We start from the raw sequence: 20,309 nt of genomic DNA, 5'->3' as shown, positions 1-20,309 counted from the left end.
ATAATAAGAGTAGCCCCCCTCTTGGGGTCTTACAAGGATTACAGGACTCAACCATGTGAAGCTCTTAGATGAGCATCTTAGTTAATTACCCCCCAAATGTTGGGTATTATTATGGCCACTGTGGTGGCTGTTACTGCACTGGGGAGGACTGAGAATCACCCAAATGCAACACCCCACCCTCCAAGGTGGATGTGCCCTGGGTAGGGGAGGGAAGAAGAAGAAGAGGATGGCGGACACTTACGTTGACCTGTCCTTCACAAATATCTTCAGCCTCTTTCAGTGCAATGAGAACAAAGGCTGTGAGGGACGCCTCCTTCTCCTTAGAATCCCGCACGCCACCCTAGAGTAGGAAGCAGGAAACAAGGATAGGGTCACCAGTGTGTTCCCATTTGGTGACCAATCCCCTTGTAGGGTCAGTAGGTCAAGGCAGGGCTGAGTCTCTCCCCAGTGTTTCCTTAGGACGGGCACTCTCTTCAGTATCCATTCATTCAGCAGATGTTGCTGGTGCTGTGGATAAGATGGTGGGGAAGAACCAGACACTAGCCCAACCCTCATGGAGCTTTCCATACAGTAGGGGAGACAGACATGAACCAACTAGTTCACCAAAAGATTTTATCATTACAGACTGATGAATGCTGTTCAAGAGACATGGATGTGGCAGTGAAAATGGACAGTGGGAGTGTGACTCAGTTGGGGAGATCAGGAAAGATGTCGCTGGGGGATGACGGGTTAGCATGCCAGGCAGTGGGAAGAGCATGTGCAAAGGCCCTGTGCCAGGAGAGAGCATTAGGCTCCTAGAAGTACAGATGGAGTGTGGATGGGGGTAGGGGGACAGCTGTTAAGACTGGACGCCTGAAAGGTCAGACTAAGGCAGTGATTCTCTAACTTATGCATGTATTGGGTGTGTGTGTGTGTGTGTGTGTGTGTAGGCCCTGCTCCTAAAGTTTCTGATTCCATGCATCTAGAGTCCAGCTTGAGGACATGCATTACTAACAGGTTTGCAGGTGATGCTGATGCTGCTGGCATGGGGATCCCGTTTGGAGAACCACAGCTCTGAGGGGTTCTAGGTTTGTTTTCAGAGCGAAGAAGGAGGAACTTTGGTTTTGCACTAGACTCTGAAGGTCTCTTCTGAAGGAAGAGCAACGCTCCCGGCAAAGGGGTAGTTTTTCTCCTGTCTATCCTGTGACTTCCGGGCGCCCCTTCCTCAGCCTGCCCTGAACCCCTGCCTCTTACAGTCATCTCTTGGTGAATCACTGGCCCATCCTCGTTGAAGATCCCGTCGGGCTTCTGCTTCTCTATGATCAGCCATTTGACCGCCCCGCAGAGGACCTGGGCGTCGATGGCGATGAGGTTGGCGGCCAGAGAGAAGACCTTGACCACGTAGGCTGTCAGCCTGAGGGCGGGCACAGAGCGTGAGCCAATCGCCTCCGGGATCCAGAGACTGCCATTCCAGCAAGCCAATGAGCAAGAGGGGCGGGGCCTGGCCGGGCTGGCCCAGCCTCCCCACCCAAGTGCAGACCAAGCCTAGCCGCAGGAGGCGCTTGATGACCGCAGGCCACTCGGCAGCCCGCAGTGGGCGCGTCGCCTCTGTGGGCCGAGGACCCAGAGCTGGGCTCAGGGCTGCGTGGACGAGGCCCGCTGGGACCACCCCAGGCCGCCCTGCTCTGTGGGATGCAAGGATGACTCACCAGGTGCTGGACTCCCGCTTCGGGAAGGCAGCGAAGGCCGAGTTGCCTTGTCTGAAGGCTAGCTGCTGGGTGTACCCTGCAGGGAAGCGAGAAGTGTCGCCCGAGGAGCCGAGGCTGAGTGGAGGGGGTGGCTGGCATGGGTATGCCAGCACGGGGAGGGGCTTGGGGGACAGGGGTTCAGAGAGGAAAGAGGGGGCTCAGGGCGGAGTAGGGAAGTCTGGCGGGGAGGGGGAGGACCTTCTAAAAGGGGAAGGGACTCAGAGGGCGGGGCGATCAGAGAGGAAAGGGGGACGGAGTTCTCAGAGGAGAGGGGTTCAGAGAGGGTAAGGTTCTCAAGGGGGTTCAGGGCAACGGGGCCTCAGTGAGAGACGGAGCTCCCTAGGGCTCAGAGGGGCCCAGGGTCTCAGAGAGGGGAAAGGTCGGGGGAGGTCTTTCAAAAGAAGGGATCCAGGGAGGGGAGGGGCTTCGCGGAGGGGCGGGGCCTGAGAGGGGGCAGGGTTTCCGGGAGGACCCAGCTCGGGGAGGGGGCTGGGAAGGGGAGGGGGCTGGGAGGGGGGCGGGTCTCCAAGGCAGGCGCACCCTTCTTGATGAGCTCCAAGGCCGCCTGCCGCTTCTCCAGGCCGAACTTCTCCCACTGCTCGGTTTGGTCCAGGTAATGCACCGAGATGACAGTGGGCGTCATGCCGATCATGTTTTGCTCCCCGCAGCCCGACGGGGTCACGATGAGGTGCTTCAGACGTTCCCCGTCGATGGCGTCCTCTGCCATCTGAGCCACCGGGGTCCCTGCAGCCGGGCGGGAGGACCGCGCTCAAGCACCGTGGGGTGGGCTGAGGAGGGTTGGGGCTGCGACCAGCGATCCCAGGCTCCAACCAGCCAGTGCCAGAGAGGCCCGGGGCAGTTGGGGGCTGAGGAGGATGTGATCGAAGGGAGCAGCACGCTGAGTGGACGAGGCAAGGGCAGGGGGGTCTACACTTGTAGGGAAGGGGGGCTTGTGCTTCATGGGAGAACTCTGGTCCCTGAGTCCTCTCGTTACACCGGTGGCAAATTAATTCCGGTAACAATCGTCATGAATACTTAGATCGTGCTTAATGCTGTTTGCCAAGCGCTGTTCTAGAGAACCTCATCTAGTATCTCATTTAATCCTCTCAACAACCCTTTGGTATAGGAACTGTTATTCGCTCCCATCACAGATGAGGAAACCAAGGGTCTCTCCCCCAAAACCTTACTGCTTGCAAGGTGCCTTTCCAGCAACTTCTTTTCCCTTCTTCTTGCTCCAGTCCTCCATCCCAGGCATTTAAGTTCCAAAATCTCCTGCTCTTGAACTATACTGTTTCTCATTTAAACTTCTTTATCTGCAAAAGCTATTTGCTGAACTAAATACTGCCTGGAGCCTTCTATAAAACAGATCAAGGAGGTGGCCAGCTGTCCCAATGGAAGTGGAGAGGGGAGGCACAGTAGTGAATATCTTCGGAATTAGGGGGAGCTGGGTCCCCCTTCTCCAGGGTTGTGCCTTCCTGGGTTAGAGCCAGTGGTGGTCACCTTGCAGGAGGATCCTGGTCTCAGAATCTGTGTCTGGGACTTGGTCGCTCAGGTCTGCCGCACGGACCTTCACTTGCTGCTCTCCCCCTGTGGGTGGAACGGGAGAGAAGGATGGCAACAGCCCTCTCCCACCAGGTCCTGCATCGCCACCCAGACCTCAGCCCCTCTGCTGTGGCTGACTCACCTTGGCCCTTCTGTTCTGGATTCAGTGTGTGAATGGCCACAGTCTTGTTGACTCTGACTCCCTCGGGCTGAACCGTGTTGGGATGGGGGGCGGGGGGGGGGAGGTCGGGTGAATAAAGGAACAGACACACACAACTGGTCAGCAAAGACACTGTCCTTCTGGGGATTACGTAGCATAGGCACAATGGCATCACCTATCCCAGCTGTGTGACCAGGAGTCAGTTACTTAACTTCTCTGTGCCTCAGCTTCCTCCCTTCAAAAGAGGAAGCAATACAAACATCTACTTCATATGGTTGTCCTGGGAATTAATAACAAAATTATACATTGCTAGCAAAATAACAAACCCTTTTGAAAGCTTCCTCTATGCTAAGGTGCTTTCTTTGCTCTCTGGGGTTAACCTTTTACCTTTGCAACAAACCCGGTCGGGGGAGTACCACCATTATAACTCCCATCTCAAAGGTGGGATGCACAGAAAGGTGAAGTCACTTGCCCAACGTCACACAGCTGGTAGAAGAGAGCCGGGGTTTAACAGTGCAGTCTGGTTTTTTTTGGGGGGGTTGGGGAGGCAGTCAGGCTAAATGACCCAAGAAAGTCTGTGTTTTTAATTCAGTGCTTTTCAAACATCTCTAGAACAAAAGAATGTGCATAAAGTACTCAGCACAATGCCTGGCACATAGTAAGTACTCAGTTAAAATAGGGGCTGTCTTAGTATCAGAGTCCCAACTGATGCTCTCCTGTGTCTACAGAAAGACCTCCATGGTGGACTGCAGCTGTTTATGCCTAGGCTGATAGGCTGGTAGGCTGATAATAATGCCCAAATTTTCCTTTGGAGACAGAGTCTCCTCCAATGGCATGCTGGTAAATATCTGACACCCAGCTCTCCAGGAAGAAAAGATCCTCCATTGTAGCGCTGCTAATTTACGTGCTGTGAATATCTCCTCCATGGCAGACTTCAAGTTACCAGCATCAGAGAGTGCAGAATTGGGAAGTTGTGGGCACACTGGCTCTCGGGCATGAGACCATGCAGGCTCTAACCACCCTCCTAGGTTTTCATCCCATCAGTGCCACACTGAGCCATGCTGGGGCCCCAGGCAAAAGGGATAATAAGAAATGTGCCCCTAGGGGCCCCTGGCTGGCACAGTGAGGAGAGCATGTGACTCCTGAGCTAGGGGTTGTGAGTTCCAGCTTACTAAAAAAAAAAAAAAAAAAAGAACTTAAAAAAAGTGCTCCTAGATATGTATTTTTATGTATATTTTAATGGTTAATTATATTCCAGAACATTAAAGTAGCTGGAAAAAAAAATGAGTTTGGGTGCACCTGGCTGGCCTGGTCGGAAGGTAGGGCGTGTGACTCTTGATCTCAGGGCTGTAAGTTCAAGTCCCATGTTGGGTGTAGAGATCACTTAAAAATAAAATCTTTAAAAAAAAAGAATAGGAGTTTGCTTCCATTAAAGTCAGGAAAGAAAAATTATATTGGTTTGGGTATAAATAAGACATTTCACTATAAAATAGCACTGTCAGTTTTAAAGCATTTGCTTTTCAGTGTTTCAATATTTTTTCAACGACTTTAACATTTTTTGGGGGGAAATTAACCATTAATCTGTTTTAACCATTAAAAAAAGACACATATATGGGGGCCATATTTTCCCTGTAGCTTCAGGGAAGCTAAATATGGCTTGAGATGATATTGTCAGATCCTCTCTGTTTAAAACTTTGATCTTTTGTTCATCACAGATTTTTTTTTTTTTTAAGATTTTATTTATTTATTTGACAGAGAGAGAGACAGCGAGAGCAGGAACACAAGCAGGGGGAGTGGGAGAGGGAGAAGCAGGCTTCCCACCGAGCAGGGAGCCCGATGTGGGACTCGATCCCGGGACCCCGGGATCATGACCTGAGCCGAAGGCAGACGCTTAACGACTGAGCCACCCAGGCGCCCTCATCACAGATTTTTTTTGGTATTAATTTTGAATCCTTACAACATTGTATTAAAATACTGTCGCTCTTATTTATGATCTCACATATTGCTTGAAAATATTAATAAGAGATGATAGGATTTAAAAAAAATAAAAATTTTTATTAATGACTTGATCTCCTATTATATTTGCGAATGTTCGTCACTGTAGGAAAGAGTAGAAATGTAACTGTTAACATATATCCTAAGGGTGAAAATCATACTTAAAACTAGAAGTTCTTATGTTCTCACATTGTATGTTACTGCTTTCTAAAATTTGTTTTGTGTGGGGCGCCTGGGTGGCTCAGTCGGTTAAACGTCTGCCTTCGGCTCAGGTCATGATCCCAGAGTCCTGGGATCAAGCCCCGTGTCAGGCTCTCTGCTCAGCGGGGAGCCTCCTTCTCCTTCTCCCTCTGCCTCCCTCTCTGCTTACTTATGCTCTCTCTCACTGTCAAATAAGTAAATAACATCTTTAAAAAAATTTTGTTTTGTGAAACATGTTTTCTCAAGATTTTTAAAATAAAAAAAAAAACTCCTATATGCTGAAATGTGTTAAAAATATCATATTTGATATTAAAATACATTTTCCTTTAAAAACGTATCACTGGTTTTTATGACTGGGTTTTTTGGTGCCCCCTAAAAGTCCTCACTCACTTACCCTAATCCCGGCCCTGCTTCCAAACTTGTAGGACTCCTAAATTTCCTAAGCTGGACACTGGACGCTCTTAGTGTCTCAGAGTTTGGGTCTCCAACCTGGATTGACAGCAGGAGGAGACAGGAGACTCTCCTGAAGGACAAGGGGCAGCAGGTGCCCCAAGGACTCACCACGACCTTCAAGGTCTTCTTGACACCATCGCTGATGAAATGCCTGTAAACAGCGGCCTTGACCTCCACCTCATATAGGCCGACCTTCAAAGGCACAATGACATAAGGCACGGCCACTGAGGACTTGGCTGGGATTTCTACAGTCTGCTGGTAGCGCTTCTTGGAGGTGGCCATGCTGCAGAAGGCTGGGTTGTAGAGCAGTTCCACCCTGACCTGTCAGGGGAGAGAGAATCAGTCAGGGGTATGTGCCACGGATCCCCCACCCCCACCAAGCTCTCCATCATGCCTCTGCCGCCCCAGGGACCCACCTTGAGCTCCCCCACTTCCTGGTAATTGTAGAGCACGGCTCGGATCTCCACCTGCTCATTGCGCACGACAGAGTAGGGTAGCCGCAGGTCAATGAAGAAGTCTTGCATCACTGTGACCTCATAGGGGTCAGCCACGCAGATCCCTGCCCGGGAGAGGAGTGTCAAGGGAAGGAGGCGGACAGTGTCTCAGTGCTCACCCCTGCCTGCAGGAGCTGTGCCAAGCTCAGCCTGTGTTTGTAGAAGCCCCCAGACTACACAGCTTCGGTGGTACATTTGCCGATGGTGGTGGCATGGCAGCTGGACATTGCTGTGATGGGACGATTTCCATTTTCTTTCGTGGTTTTATTCATAGGTATGTGTGCAGGTGGGAGGAACTCAAGCATAACTGAGGGGTCCATATCTGTGCTCTCCAAAATGGTAGCCTGAGCTCCATGTAGTCACTGGGCACTTGGAATGTGGTTAGCTCCAGTGGGAACCGGATTCCTACTTTTATTTCATCTCACTTCACTCAGATTTAAACTTAAAAACTGATGTTCATCGTGAATATACTATAACCCCTTGAATTGTACACTTTCAAAGGGTGACTTTTATGGTATGTGAAAAATACCTCAATTTAGAAAATGATGCCTGATTCAGTGATTGGAAAACTTTTTAGCGTATGTTTGGAATAACTTGGATAGGCCAATCTACCTTTTCAGCTGTACATTTTACAAATCCTAAAATACAGATCAAAGTATTTCCAATGAAAGGCTAGGGGCACCTGGCTGGCTCAGTCAGGGAAGCATGTGACTCGGGATCTCGGGGTTGTGAGTTTGAGCCCCACGTTGGGTGAAGAGATGACTTAAGAGTAGAAATAAAATCTTAAAAAAAAAAAAAAAAGGCTAGCACCCTAATTGGGATGCTCTGCAGGTATAAAATACGTGCTAGATTTCAAAGGCTTAGTACAAACAGAAGTAAAATATATTATTCATAATTTTGAGATGTTAATAGGTTATTCTTAAGTATTAACATATTTATCCTTGTAACATTATCCTTGTAGTGTGACAGTGGTTTGTGGATGTTTACAAAATGTTGAAAGAATAAAAAATGTTGAAAGAATAGTATTTTGAATATATTTGGTTAAGGAAAATATATAATAAAATTGATTTCATCTACTCCTTTTCTTTTCTTTTCTTTTTCAAGTAGGCTCCATGCCCAGCGTGGGGCTTGAACTCACGACCCTGAGATCAAGAGTCACACGCTCTATGAACTGAGCCAGCCAGGCGCCCCTCACTATTCCTTTTTTATGGGGCTACCAGAAAATTTGAAATGACACAAAGCTTGCATTGTATTTCCGATGGACAAGGCCTATCTACAGGGAGTGAAAATGATGCCAGAAACAATGGTTATTTGCGATACGATTACTGCATTAAATTCAAGCAAAGGGTTGATGCAAGGAAATTTGCAAAAACATTGTATTGAAAATAATGTTACGCTAAAAAAAATAAAACAAATAAAAATAATGTTACACTAAGAAATCTATTAAGATTTTTTTTTTTCTTATTCTTCAGTGGTGAAAAAAATTACCAGAGGCTGGAACGAAATCCTTATTTCTTAACCTCTGGTCATTTATTCATCGCCCTTGGGGTGTCTGCTCTAGTCACGGAGCTATTTACCATTTCTTATCTACTATTTGTTTTTACATAAAAAAAAAAAAAGTTTATTTTTTAGTCATCTCTACACCCAGTCTGGGGCTCGAACTCACAACCCCGAGATCAAGAGTGGCACCCTCCACCAACTGAGCCAGTCAGATGCCTCTATTTTGACGTTTTTAAACTCAAATTTAATTTACTGTGGTGTGTGAAAAGCCAGGTTTTGCACCACAAATAGGAGGTTCCCTCAAGGAAAGCAAAACGGTTTTGTTCAATACTGGTTAGCTGGTGCAGAAAGCTGCACCTGCTCCCCTCTCCTTGCTGATCGAAGTTGTTCAACAAGAGCAGGAGAGACGAAGGCGTGCTTGCCCCAGACTGAGCTCTTCCCTTCGGACAAGATGGAAGGACTTCTGACACACGATCTGTGTCACTTTTAAGGCAGTGAAACATGTCGTTACAAGTTTGTCCAAACCCTTAGAAGGTACAACACTGTTGTGGAGCCCTAAGCTATTGGCTGCAGTTAATAATAATGTACCCAGGGGCACCTGGGTGGCTCAGTCGGTGAAGCGTCCGATTCTTGGTTTCTGCTCAGGTCATGATCTCAGGGTCATGAGATCGAGCTCCCACATCGGGCTTCCCGTTCAGCGGGGAGTCTGCATCAGGATTCTCTCTCTCCCTCTGCCCCTCCTCCCACTCTCTCTCTCTCTAATAAATCTTAAACAAACAAAAAATAATGTATTCATTTGGGCCCATCAATTGTAGCAAATGTACCACCCTAATGCAAATAGGGGTTAAGAATGGGAACTGAGGGGAATGGAGGGGTGTGTGGCAACTCTCTGTGCTTTTTTGCCCAATTGTTTCTATAAACTTAAAACTGTTTTTAAAAAAATCTATTAATTAAAAAAAAAAAGACTGACTTCTGGTGGCATGATTTGTGGGATTTGAGGAATGTCCATGCATCTCTGAAAGGCATTTACCCTTTGGTCTCTAAAATATGATTGGCTCCAATAATAACTCACACACATCGGACAGTTATAACATGCCAGGCACCATTGTAAGGGCTTCCTGTGTGTTAGTTCATAAAATCCTCCCAACAACACTGTGAGTAGGTACTATTTCTATTGTGCCCATTTTATGGATGAGCACAGAGAGGTTGAGTAACTTGACTCAGGCCACAAAGCTCCCCAAGGGAGGACCTGGGATTTGAACCCAGGCATTTAAGCTTGGGAAGCTCTCTGCTTGTAACCCTGACTTTTGAATTCATAGTAGCTCAGGAGTCTGAAATTTCCAAGTTTCGTGGGTTACAATGCTAAAATATTTATTCTGAAGCTCTAAGATGGGGTTCCTGGAAGGTTCATCCCCCAGTGATCTTGGGCAAGTCACCTTCCTTCCCTGGCTTCAGTATCCTCATTTGTAGGAGAATAATAGTACCAAGCTCGTAGGGTGGTTGTGAGCATTGACTGAGATAATGTGTTGAGAGTTAAAATCGTGCCTGGTGAGACAATGATGTCGAGAAGGTATCACAAGGGCACGGAGAGCGGAACCCCAAAACCACAGGGCCCTGTAGGATTCTGCCCTCCATCCCACCCAGGGGACATTGGGCAACTTCTGGGGATATTTTGGGGACATGTCACAACTGCGCGGGGTGTGCTACTGGGATCTAGCAGGTAGAGGCCATGAACACTGCTCAACATCCTACACTGCACAGGGCAGGGCCCTACCACAGAGAACCATCCAGCTCAGAGCCACACGAGTGGCTCTATATGCATACAGACCCCCTAGGGACTGTATTAAAATGCAGGTTCTGAGTCAGCAGGTCAGGAGGGGGGTCCAAGATTCTGAATTTCTAACAAACTCCCAGGTAAGCACCTTTGCCAGATTGCTAGTGGTTCAGGGAACATGGTTTCAGGACAAGGATCTAAACTGTGGCTTTTGGGGCACCTGGGGGGCTCAGTTGGTTAAGGGTCTGCCTTCAGCTCAGGTCATGATCTCAGGGTCCTGGGACCGAGTCCCGCATCGGGCTCCCTGCTCAGCGGGGAACCTGCTTCTCCCTCTCCTACTTGCTGGTGCTCTCTCTATTACCGCCCTCTCTCTCTCAAATAAATAAATAAAATCTTTAAAAAATAAATAATTTGTGGCTTTCAACTTTCTTTTTTCAAGCTGCAAGAACTTTTCTTATTTAAAGGACACCTCAAAATCTTTAAAAAAATTTTAAAAAATTTTAAAAAAAGGACGCCTGGGTGGCTTAGTTGGTTAAGTGTCTGCCTTCGGCTCAGGTCATGATCCCAGGGTACTGGGATCGAGTCCCGCGTCGGGCTCCCTGCTCAGCAGGGGGTCTGCTTCTCCCTCTGCCCCTCCCCCTGCTCTCTCTTCCTCTTGCCTCAAATTCCAGTATGGCTTGGTGTGGCCCTGGCTTCTATTTAAAATGTAGATGTTTTGTTCATCATGGATTTTTTTTTTTTGCACTCATGTTGATTTTTAAAAAATGATTGCATGAAAAACTAATGATGTAATGTACTGTGATTAACACAACATAATAAAATAAAATAAAATAAAAGGATTGCATGAAAATATTACTTATCTGGGCGCCAGAGTTTTTTGGCACCACTTAAAATTGGCGCTTAAAGTTCATGCGTCCCTCTTCTCATCCTGCTCCCTGCCCTGCTCGAGACCACCCATGTCGGGCAGGACTCCCCAGGCTCTCACAGCCGGCTCTCCACAGTGGAGGGCCCGGGACAGCCAGGTTTCATAACCTGACCACCGATGCTCCAATCATGCATTTCATTCTGCTGCTTCTTCTACATTTTCTTAATTGCTCTACCCACCATCCTATCGACATCACCTTTTAAGGGTGTTTGTGGTTGCAGATTATCTTGTATGATATTGCAATGGTGGATATACACCCTTATACCTTTGTTCGAGACCTATAGATTGTACAACACCAAGAGTGAACCCTAACGTCAACTATGAACTTGGGGTGATGATGCCGGGCCCATGCTGGATGTGGGGTGCTGGTAGTCGGGCAGACTGTGCATGTGGGGAGGTGGAATGAGGGTGTGTGGGGAATCTTTGTACCTTCCCCTCAATTTTGCTGTGAGCCTAAAACTGCTCTCAAAATAAAATCTGTCTACAAAAAGCACTGACCATGTCACCCACAGAGTAGGATCTGACACCCCTCCAGCCACCAAGAAACAGGGATCTCTCTGGATGGGGTGAGAAAATGCCAGTGGCCCTGGGGTCCCTGCCTCCCGAGGGTGGGGCCACCGCCTTCTCTCACCTTTGTTCTTCGACAAGCTCACAGCCAGAATCTCCCATGTGGTGATGGAATCTTTCAAAAACACATTCATGGTCTTCGTGGAGATTCTGGATGGGGGAGATGTGGGAGCATTAGAAGACCTGTGTCCGGGTTGTGGGGGAGCGCCAGGGTGGAGGGGCCCCAAGGGAAGGGTTGGAGGGGGGTGGCGGCTGGGCAAAATTGTGAGTAGCCTGACTCCCAATTTTTCTAGGCTGGGTTGTGGGGTTGCACAGTGACTCAAGAAAAGAGGGGGGTTGGGGTGCATGCAAATTAAGTGGTCCAGTCTGGGGTGCTATAGGCGCTGGTCTGGGAGGTGATAAAGTCTTACCCATTTTTCTCGGGTTCATTGAGATTCTCTATGGTCCACAGCCAGCTCTCAGGGAACTGGCTTCGGGAAACGATGTCCTCTTCTGGCACTATCTCCTCGTCCAAGTCACCTGGGAGGTAGGGGTGGGGAGGGGAGCAATCTGGATTTGGGACAGACCTATTTCCCCACTGTCCCTGGAGATATTTAGCTCTGTATCTCTGGAGGGGTTCCTAGCAGCAAAACACACCCATGGCCATGCGATGACTTTGTGGGGTGGGGCGGGGGGTGGGGGGCAGGCATGTTTGCCTTTGTGACTCCTTCCTTCATAAACACACTATTAAAAATTATATTTTACAACTGTGTTGGTATAAAGGCAAAAACAATCCAGGCTGGTTAAATTATTTACCCCTCCCCCAATTTTCATAGAATTGAAAGCATTCGCTCGAGCCTCTCTCTAAGCCTGAGGGTTCCTAGGCTCCTTGCCTGCCGCATCTGATGGTGATGGTCCTGAAGCAAACAGGGGGCTCGACAGACTCCCCAGACCTGATGGTGACCCCCGGAGAGGGGGTGGCCTTTTCAAGCCTGGCTGACACCATCAGCAAGTAGATGAAGCGGGGCCAGAATAGGGCTCAACCCTGTCTGGGCTTTCTTCAAAACATGATGGGCAGATTGTAACTTGGCTCTGGGTCTGCCAAATAACAAAGTAGGTGAAGTCCACTGATGCCTAAATCCACTCACATTCTGAAATAACCCATCAAAGTGCCTTTCGGGTATGAACACGTAAGCAACTCTCTGTCTCACCCCCAACTGGCTAAAAAAAAGTACACAATGCTAGGGGATGAAAACACCCAAGCGCGTGTAAGCCCTATGCTGGTAGATCAGATATTTTTGTCTAATTTTCCTCTTTGAGAAAGGAAGTCTGTAGTTCGCTGGAGTAGTATGCAGCAAGCCTAGGTTAGTATATTTTGCACAGGTTGAAGGGCAAATCCTTTGTTCATGTGCGTTGGAAATCTTTGGTCTTTTTTAGGGGTGGTGGTGAAGGGAGTGCTAGCCTTCCAGCTAAAAGGATTTAGAAATATCTGTCCACTTTGGCATGTCTGCCTTTAAGAGGTGACTGCCTCTTAAGAGCCAAAACAATAAAGAACAACAACAACAAAAACAATAAAAATATAAGTGTGCACAAAAAAATATGTGTTACCATATAAGGAGTCCCCTACCTGCTGTCATATAGGCTAAGTAAAAATTGATCTGGGGGAAAATTTCCCCTGGCTTGAATTTTGCTGTGATCTGATAGCAAAAAGAAGTTTCCCAAAAGCAACTATAAGGGAACAAAGAGGAACTTTACCATGAAGCAACCCAGCAGACACACCGCCTAACGAAGTGATCAAGGGTCACATCACCAACAATGGGATGGATCAAGGTCATAAGGCCCCTGATAGGATGCACTAAGAAGGCCACAATGTCTCTTTTGTGACAGTGCTGCCCAAAATGCAAAAGCTGAATGTGATTATGAGGAAACATCGAGCCAACCCAAATGGCGGGACAGCCCCCCAAAGAGCTGGACATGAGTGTCACTGCAAGATGGATGCTCTGCAGGGGTTGGGCAGATCCAAGGACACTAAGGAGACCCCACCAGCAAATACGACGTCCAATTCTGGACCGGATCCTTTTCCTATAAAGGACCTAAACCCAAACCAAACCAGACCAAACCAAACCAAACCAGACCAAACCAAACCAAACCAAACCAAAGCGAAACCACTGGCGCAACTTGAATGGGGCTGGAGGGTTTGGTGGTGACAACGAGTCAACATTAATGTCCTAATTCTGGTGACTGTGCTGGGTTTTCTGGGAGAATATCTCTGCTTCTAGGAAATCCACACTGAGCTAGTTCAGAGTGGTGGGTCCTCACACAGTTCAGAGGGGAAAAAAAGGTTTTTATGCCCATTTCCACTTCTTTTGTTGGAGACTCTTTAAAGAAAAAAAAAAAAGAGGATTATTTTTGCTTTGATCAGGCAGCCTGCTGCTGTGAAATTTCCCCTTTTTCCTCAGTTTTTAAGCAAAGGCATTATCTTTAGTGACTTTTCATCCTGTAGTTAATAAGGTAATTTCCCTCGATTTCAAGAGCCGCTCGCTCACATGGGCCTTTGTTCTCGGAGCCCAATTTGAAGGACACAATTTCTGGTCCCCCATGAAACAGTGGGATGTGCAAAAGAAGTGTTCAAAGGGCCAATTAGAACGATCACCAGAGCAGCAAAGGCTCTGCATAAAATGGTTAAAAAGAGCAATCTGGAAAGGGTGGGATGAGCTGGGAATTTGCCAAGGTGACCCTCACAAAAGGTCCCGTGCTGTTCACCGTGTGCTGTCCCTGGCTTCAGTTTCAACAACGCCCATCCTAGCAGAAAGATCTTTCCCTAATCAAGACACATTAAAAAGCATTTTTAAAAAGGAGGGATCAGGCCTCACTGGGCTCAAAGCCTCTCAGCAAATGGCAGTTAGGCAATGGCTGTCCTCTCAGCGCCACTTTGTGATGGAGACTGCTCTGATTGTGCTTTAAATGCTGTCATTATAAGAGAAATTTCTCTTGGCTTTGCTTAAGATTTATTTGGCCTGAGGTGTAAAGTTTCAAGTGGGTACACGTTTTCTCTTATCCAGAACTGAATGAATGAACGAATGAATGAAAATGAACTGACAGAGGTTGTTAGGCATTGAGTTAGGCACCTCTTTGGAAAGCACCATAAATTAGCTTTCTTTGGTAAAGACAAGCTGAAAACCCATCTCAGACAGAGGCATCATCCCCTCTCAGACAGGCCCTCCTCCCTCAGACAGGCCCCCTTCCCCCTCACACAGGCCCTTCCCCCTCTCAGATAGACCCTCCTCCCTCAGACAGGCCCTTCCCCCTCAGACAGGCCCTCCTCCCTCTCAGACAGGCCCTCCTCCCTCAGACAGGCCCTTCCCCCTCAGACAGGCCCTCCTCCCTCTCAGACAGGTCCCCTTCCCCCTTAGACAGGCCCTTCCCCCTCTCAGATAGACCCTCCTCCCTCAGACAGGCCCCCTTCCCCCTCAGAAAGGCCCTTCCCCCTCAGACAGGCCCCTCCTCCCTCAGACAGGCTCCCTTACCCTCAGACAGGCCTTTCCCCCTCAGACAGGCCCCCTTCCCCTCAGACAGGCCCCTCCTCCCTCAGACAGGCCCCCTTTCCCCTCAGACAGGCCCTCCTCCCTCAGACAGGCCCCCTTCCTCCTCAGACAGGCCCCCTTCCCCTCAGATCAGCCCTCCTCCCTCTCAGACAGGCCTCCTTCCCTCAGACAGACCCCCTCCTCCCTCAGACAGGCCCCCTCCTCCCTCAGACAGGCCCTCCTCCTCCTCAGACAGGCCCCCTTCCCCCTCAGACAGGTCCTTCTCCCTCAGACAGACCCCCTCCTCCCTCAGACAGGCCCCCTCCTCCCTCAGACAGGTCCTCTTCCCTCAGACAGGCCCCCTCCTCCCTCAGACAGGCCCCCTTTCCCCTCAGACAGACCCCCTCCTCCCTCAGACAGGCCCCCTCCTCCCTCAGACAGGCCCCCTCTTCCCTCAGACAGGTCCTCCTCCCTCAGACAGGCCCCCTCCTCCCTCAGACAGGCCCCCTTTCCCCTCAGACAGGTCCTTCCCCCTCAGACAGGCCCCTCTGTCTCAGAAAGGCCCCCTCTTCCCTCAGACAGGCCCTCTTCCCTCAGACAGGCCCTCTTCCCCCTCAGACAGGCTCTCCTCCCCCTCAGACAGGCCCTTCCCCCTCAGACAGGCCCTCTTTCCCCTCAGACAGGCCCCCTCCTCCCTCAGACAGGCCCCCTTCCCCCTCAGACAGGCCCCCTCTTCCCTCAGACAGGTCCTCCTCCCTCAGACAGGCCCCCTCCTCCCTCAGACAGGCCCCCTTTCCCCTCAGAGAGGTCCTTCCCCCTCAGACAGGCCCCTCTGTCTCAGAAAGGCCCCCTCTTCCCTCAGACAGGCCCTCTTCCCTCAGACAGGCCCTCTTCCCCCTCAGACAGGCTCTCCTCCCCCTTAGACAGGCCCTTCCCCCTCAGACAGGCCCTCTTTCCCCTCAGACAGGCCCCCTCCTCCCTCAGACAGGCCCCCTTCCCCTCAGACAGGCCCCCTCTTCCCTCAGACAGGTCCTCCTCCCTCAGACAGGCCCCCTTCCCCCTTAGATCGGCCCTCCTCCCTCTCAGAGAGGCCTCCTTCCCTCAGACAGACCCCCCTCCTCCCTCAGACAGGCCCCCTCCTCCCTCAGACAGGCCCCCTCTTCCCTCAGACAGGTCCTCCTCCCTCAGACAGGCCCCCTCCTCCCTCAGACAGGCCCCCTCTTCCCTCAGACAGGCCGCCTTCCCCCTCAGACAGGCCCCTCCTCCCTCAGACAGGCCCCCTTCCCCCTCAGACAGGCCCCTCCTCCCTCAGACAGGCCCTTCCTCCTCAGACAGGCCCCCTCTTCCCTCAGACAGGCCCTCCTTCCTCAGACAGGCCCTTCCCCCTCAGACAGGCCCCCTCTTCCCTCAGACAGGCCCTCCTCCTCCTCAGACAGGCCCCCTTCCCCCTCAGACAGGCCCCCTTCCCCCTCAGACAGGCCCCCTTCCCCTCAGATCGGCCCTCCTCCCTCTCAGAGAGGCCTCCTTCCCTCAGACAGACCCCCTCCTCCCTCAGACAGGTCCCCTCTTCCCTCAGACAGGCCCTCCTCCTCCTCAGACAGGCCCCCTTCCCCCTCAGACAGGCCCCCTTCCCCTCAGATCGGCCCTCCTCCCTCAGACAGGCCTCCTCCTCCCTCAGACAGGCCCCCTCCTCCCTCAGACAGGCCCTCCTCCCTCAGACAGGCCCCCTCCTCCCTCAGACAGGCCCTTCCCCCTCAGACAGGCCCTTCCCCCTCAGACAGGCCCCTCCCCCTCAGACAGGCCCCCTCTTCCCTCAGACAGGCCCTCCTCCCTCAGACAGGCCTTCCTCCTCCTCAGACAGGCCCCCTTCCCCCTCAGACAGGCCCCCTTCCCCTCAGATCGGCCCTCTTTCCTCTCAGAGAGGCCTCCTTCCCTCAGACAAACCCCCTCCTCCCTCAGACAGGCCCCCTCCTCCCTCAGACAGGCCCCCTCCTCCCTCAGACAGGCCCCCTCTTCCCTCAGACAGGCCCTCCTCCCTCAGACAGGCCCTCTTTCCCCTCAGACAGGCCCCCTCCTCCCTCAGACAGGCCCCCTTTCCCCTCAGACAGGTCCTTCCCCCTCAGACAGGCCCCCTCTTCCCTCAGACAGGCCCCCTCCTCCCTCAGACAGACCCCCTCCTCCCTCAGACAGGCCCCCTCCTCCCTCAGACAGGCCCCCTCCTCCCTCAGACAGGTCCTTCCCCCTCAGACAGGCCCCCTTCCCCCTCAGGCAGGCCCTCTTCCCCCTCAGACAGGCCCCCTCTTCCCTCAAGCAGGCCTTCCTCCCTCAGACAGGCCCCTTTTCCCCTCAGACAGGTCCTTCCCCCTCAGACAGGCCCCCTTTCCCCTCAGACAGGTCCTTCCCCCTCAGACAGGCCCCCTCTTCCCTCAGACAGGTCCTCCTCCCTCAGACAGGTCCTCCTCCCTCAGACAGGCCCCCTCCTCCCTCAGACAGGCCCCCTCCTCCCTCAGACAGGCCCCCTCTTCTCTCAGACAGGCCCCCTCTTCCCTCAGACAGGTCCTCCTCCCTCAGACAGGCCCCCTTCCCCCTCAGGCAGGCCCCCTTTCCCCTCAGACAGGCCTTCCTCCCCCTCAGACAGGCCCCCTTCCCCCTCAGACAGGCCCTCTCCTCCCTCAGACAGGCCCTCTTCCCCCTCAGACAGGCCCCCTCCTCCCTCAGACAGGCCCCCTCCTCCCTCAGACAGGCCCTCTCTTCCCTCAGACAGGCCCCCTCTTCCCTCAGACAGGCCCTCCTCCCTCAGACAGGCCCCCTCTTCCCTCAGACAGGTCCTCCTCTCTCAGACAGGCCCCCTCCTCCCTCAGACAGGCCCCCTTCCCCTCAGACAGGCCCCTCCTCCCTCAGACAGGCCCCCTTCCCCCTCAGGCAGGCCCCCTCCTCCCTCAGACAAGCCCTACCCCCCCTCAGACAGACCCCCTCCTCCCTCAGACAGGCCCCCTCCTCCCTCAGACAGGCCCCCTCTTCCCTCAGACAGGCCCTCCTCCCTCAGACAGGCCCCCTCCTCCCTCAGACAGGCCTTCTTTCCCCTCAGACAGGCCCTCCTCCCCCTCAGACAGGCCCCCTCCTCCCTCAGACAGGCCCCCTCCTCCCTCAGACAGGCCCCCTTTCCCCTCAGACAAGCCCTTCCCCCTCAGACAGGCCCCCTTCCCCTCAGACAGGCCCCTCCCCCCTCAGACAGGCCCCCTTCCCCCTCAGACAGGCCCTCCTCCCTCAGACAGGCCCCCTCCTCCCTCAGACAGGCCCCCTCCTCCCTCAGACAGGCCCCCTCTTCCCTCAGACAGGCCCTCCTCCCTCAGACAGGCCCCCTCCTCCCTCAGACAGGCCTTCTTTCCCCTCAGACAGGCCCTCCTCCCCCTCAGACAGGCCCCCTCCTCCCTCAGACAGGCCCCCTCCTCCCTCAGACAGGCCCCCTCCTCCCTCAGACAGGCCCCCTCTTCCCTCAGACAGGCCCTCCTCCCTCAGACAGGCCCCCTCCTCCCTCAGACAGGCCCCCTTTCCCCTCAGACAAGCCCTTCCCCCTCAGACAGGCCCCCTTCCCCTCAGACAGGCCCCTCCCCCCTCAGACAGGCCCCCTTCCCCCTCAGACAGGCCCTTCTCCCTCAGACAGGCCCCCTCCTCCCTCAGACAGGCCCCCTCCTCCCTCAGACAGGCCCCCTCCTCCCTCAGACAGGCCCCTTCTTCCCTCAGACAGGCCCTCCTCCCTCAGACAGGCCCCCTCCTCCCTCAGACAGGCCCCCTCCCCCCTCAGACAGGCCCCCTTCCCCCTCAGGCAGGCCCCTCCGTCCTCAGCGTCCCCCCCCCCCCCCCCGCAGCAGACTCACTCCGGGCCAGTCCCAGGGGGCCATCGTGGCTGTGCTGGAGCCGCAGCTGGGTGATATAGTTGCAGCAGTCGAGGAAGGCCTTCACGCACCGCTCCTTCTCCTCGTGGAAGATGAACTGGGCCCTGCGCTCGCAGGGGAACTTCATGGGGTTGTCCCGCATGCCATCCTTGCAGCACTTGCGCACGTCCAGCGGGTACTGGCCCTCTGGGGGGGCACAGACCCCACGTCACGCCCTCAGCCCGGGGCCTTGGAGCAGGAGGAACTCGGGACAGCGCCGCGGGGAGGCCGACCCCAAGGCCAGGCCCTGCCGCCTCCCTCCTTGGCTGGGGCCCCGTGTGGGCAGGGGGCAGGGGGCGGGCAGGGCTCCCACCTTTGTCTAGCCTCTTCTCCATGAGCCGGACGGAGCGGCGGCGCCGGGCGGCTGGTTTGGGGCACTCAAGAGCTGAGGGGCAGGCGGACAGCAACGGGATGGATTAAGCACCGACCACGAGTCCTCGATGTACTCCTCTCCGTAGCCACGGGGGAGGGGAGTTGTTGCTCCCATTTGACAGAGGAGGAAACTGAGGCTCAGAGAGCAGTGGCTTGCTAGGTGGTGGCGGAGGCAGGACTTGAACCCGGGGCCGCCTGACCCCAGAACCCTGCCCTCCACCCTGCCCTCCCCGGCGCTCACTTGTCCTCTGGGCCGTCTGCAGGTTTATGTTGGTCTTGAGGGCCAGCCCCGCGTCCGTGAAGACCCCGGCATAGTCCTTCCCGCTGCCCGCCGTGCAGCCGATGTCTGCCTTCTCCACCACGTTCCAGATCTGCAGGGCCCAAAGGGGTCACGGCCGCGGCCTCCACGCCCTGGCCAACGCGCCCACCCGCCCTTCCGTTCTCGTCCCCAGACCCGTCTCAGAGCTGCGACCCGGCCGTGGCCACGACCACCCCCAGCGTGGGCTTGTCCATCCGCACTCCCTTCTGCAGGCTTTTTTTTTTTTTTAAAGATTTTATTTTTATTTATTTATTTATTAGAGAGCGAGCGAGAGAGAAACAGCATGAGAGAGGAGAGGGGCAGAGGGAGAAGCAGGCTCCCCGCTGAGCTGGGAGCCCGATGTGGGACTCGATCCCAGGACCCTGGGATCATGACCTGAGCCAAAGGCAGTTGCTTAACCAACTGAGCCATCCAGGCGCCCCCCTTCTGCAGCCTTAACGTCCAGCCCACCTGTGTCCGCTCCGACCTCCTTCCAGCCCACGCCTGACCCCCCTTCCGGTGCCCTCCGCAGCGCCACCGCCACCTCAACCCAACGCCACCCCTTTGCCTCTGCTGCCTTCCACCCGACCGTAGCGGCCGGGGGCGCACCTTGCTCTGAGTCAACTTGTTCTTCTTGTTCAGCACGAACACACCCTTGTCCACCGCCACGAGCCCCACTCGGGCCCCCGGGTCACCCTGGATCTTGAGGATCATCTGCTGTCCAGGCAGGTGTGGCCTCTCGTCCTTCCTGCCACCTTTCACCACCAGCTGTGGGGGGGTGGTGGACGGGGGGGGGCAGGAGTGAGGGGTCAGCGCTGCCCAGGCCGGGTCTCGGTCAGCCGAGGGCAGTTGTGGTGCTGCTG

General features: G+C 53.3%; 1 protein-coding gene across 1 annotated transcript in view; it reads right to left on the bottom strand.

Moving 5' to 3' along the window:
• The window catches only part of C3 (complement C3), a 37,716-nt gene that overhangs the window by 10,965 nt on the left and 6,442 nt on the right, over window positions 1–20,309 (bottom strand). The window contains exons 14-27 of the mRNA XM_045863187.3: window positions 20,056–20,214; window positions 19,390–19,519; window positions 19,090–19,161; window positions 18,720–18,923; window positions 11,749–11,857; window positions 11,403–11,488; window positions 6,495–6,637; window positions 6,187–6,399; window positions 3,412–3,478; window positions 3,228–3,314; window positions 2,268–2,471; window positions 1,689–1,764; window positions 1,234–1,393; window positions 242–340 (exon numbers count right to left, since the gene is read on the bottom strand). Of these exons, the coding sequence (XP_045719143.1) occupies window positions 242–340; window positions 1,234–1,393; window positions 1,689–1,764; window positions 2,268–2,471; window positions 3,228–3,314; window positions 3,412–3,478; window positions 6,187–6,399; window positions 6,495–6,637; window positions 11,403–11,488; window positions 11,749–11,857; window positions 18,720–18,923; window positions 19,090–19,161; window positions 19,390–19,519; window positions 20,056–20,214 (1,809 nt within the window). The remainder of the gene's footprint in view (window positions 1–241; window positions 341–1,233; window positions 1,394–1,688; window positions 1,765–2,267; window positions 2,472–3,227; window positions 3,315–3,411; window positions 3,479–6,186; window positions 6,400–6,494; window positions 6,638–11,402; window positions 11,489–11,748; window positions 11,858–18,719; window positions 18,924–19,089; window positions 19,162–19,389; window positions 19,520–20,055; window positions 20,215–20,309) is intronic.

The sequence above is a fragment of the Mirounga angustirostris genome, unplaced genomic scaffold (assembly GCF_029215605.1).
Source record: "Mirounga angustirostris isolate CCGP_5_RB_7025 unplaced genomic scaffold, mMirAng1.0.hap1 SCAF_1, whole genome shotgun sequence".
Taxonomy (NCBI): Eukaryota; Metazoa; Chordata; class Mammalia; order Carnivora; family Phocidae; genus Mirounga; species Mirounga angustirostris.
The sequence above is the reverse complement of the archived record's forward strand: the minus strand, read 5'-3'. Positions and strand labels throughout refer to the sequence as shown.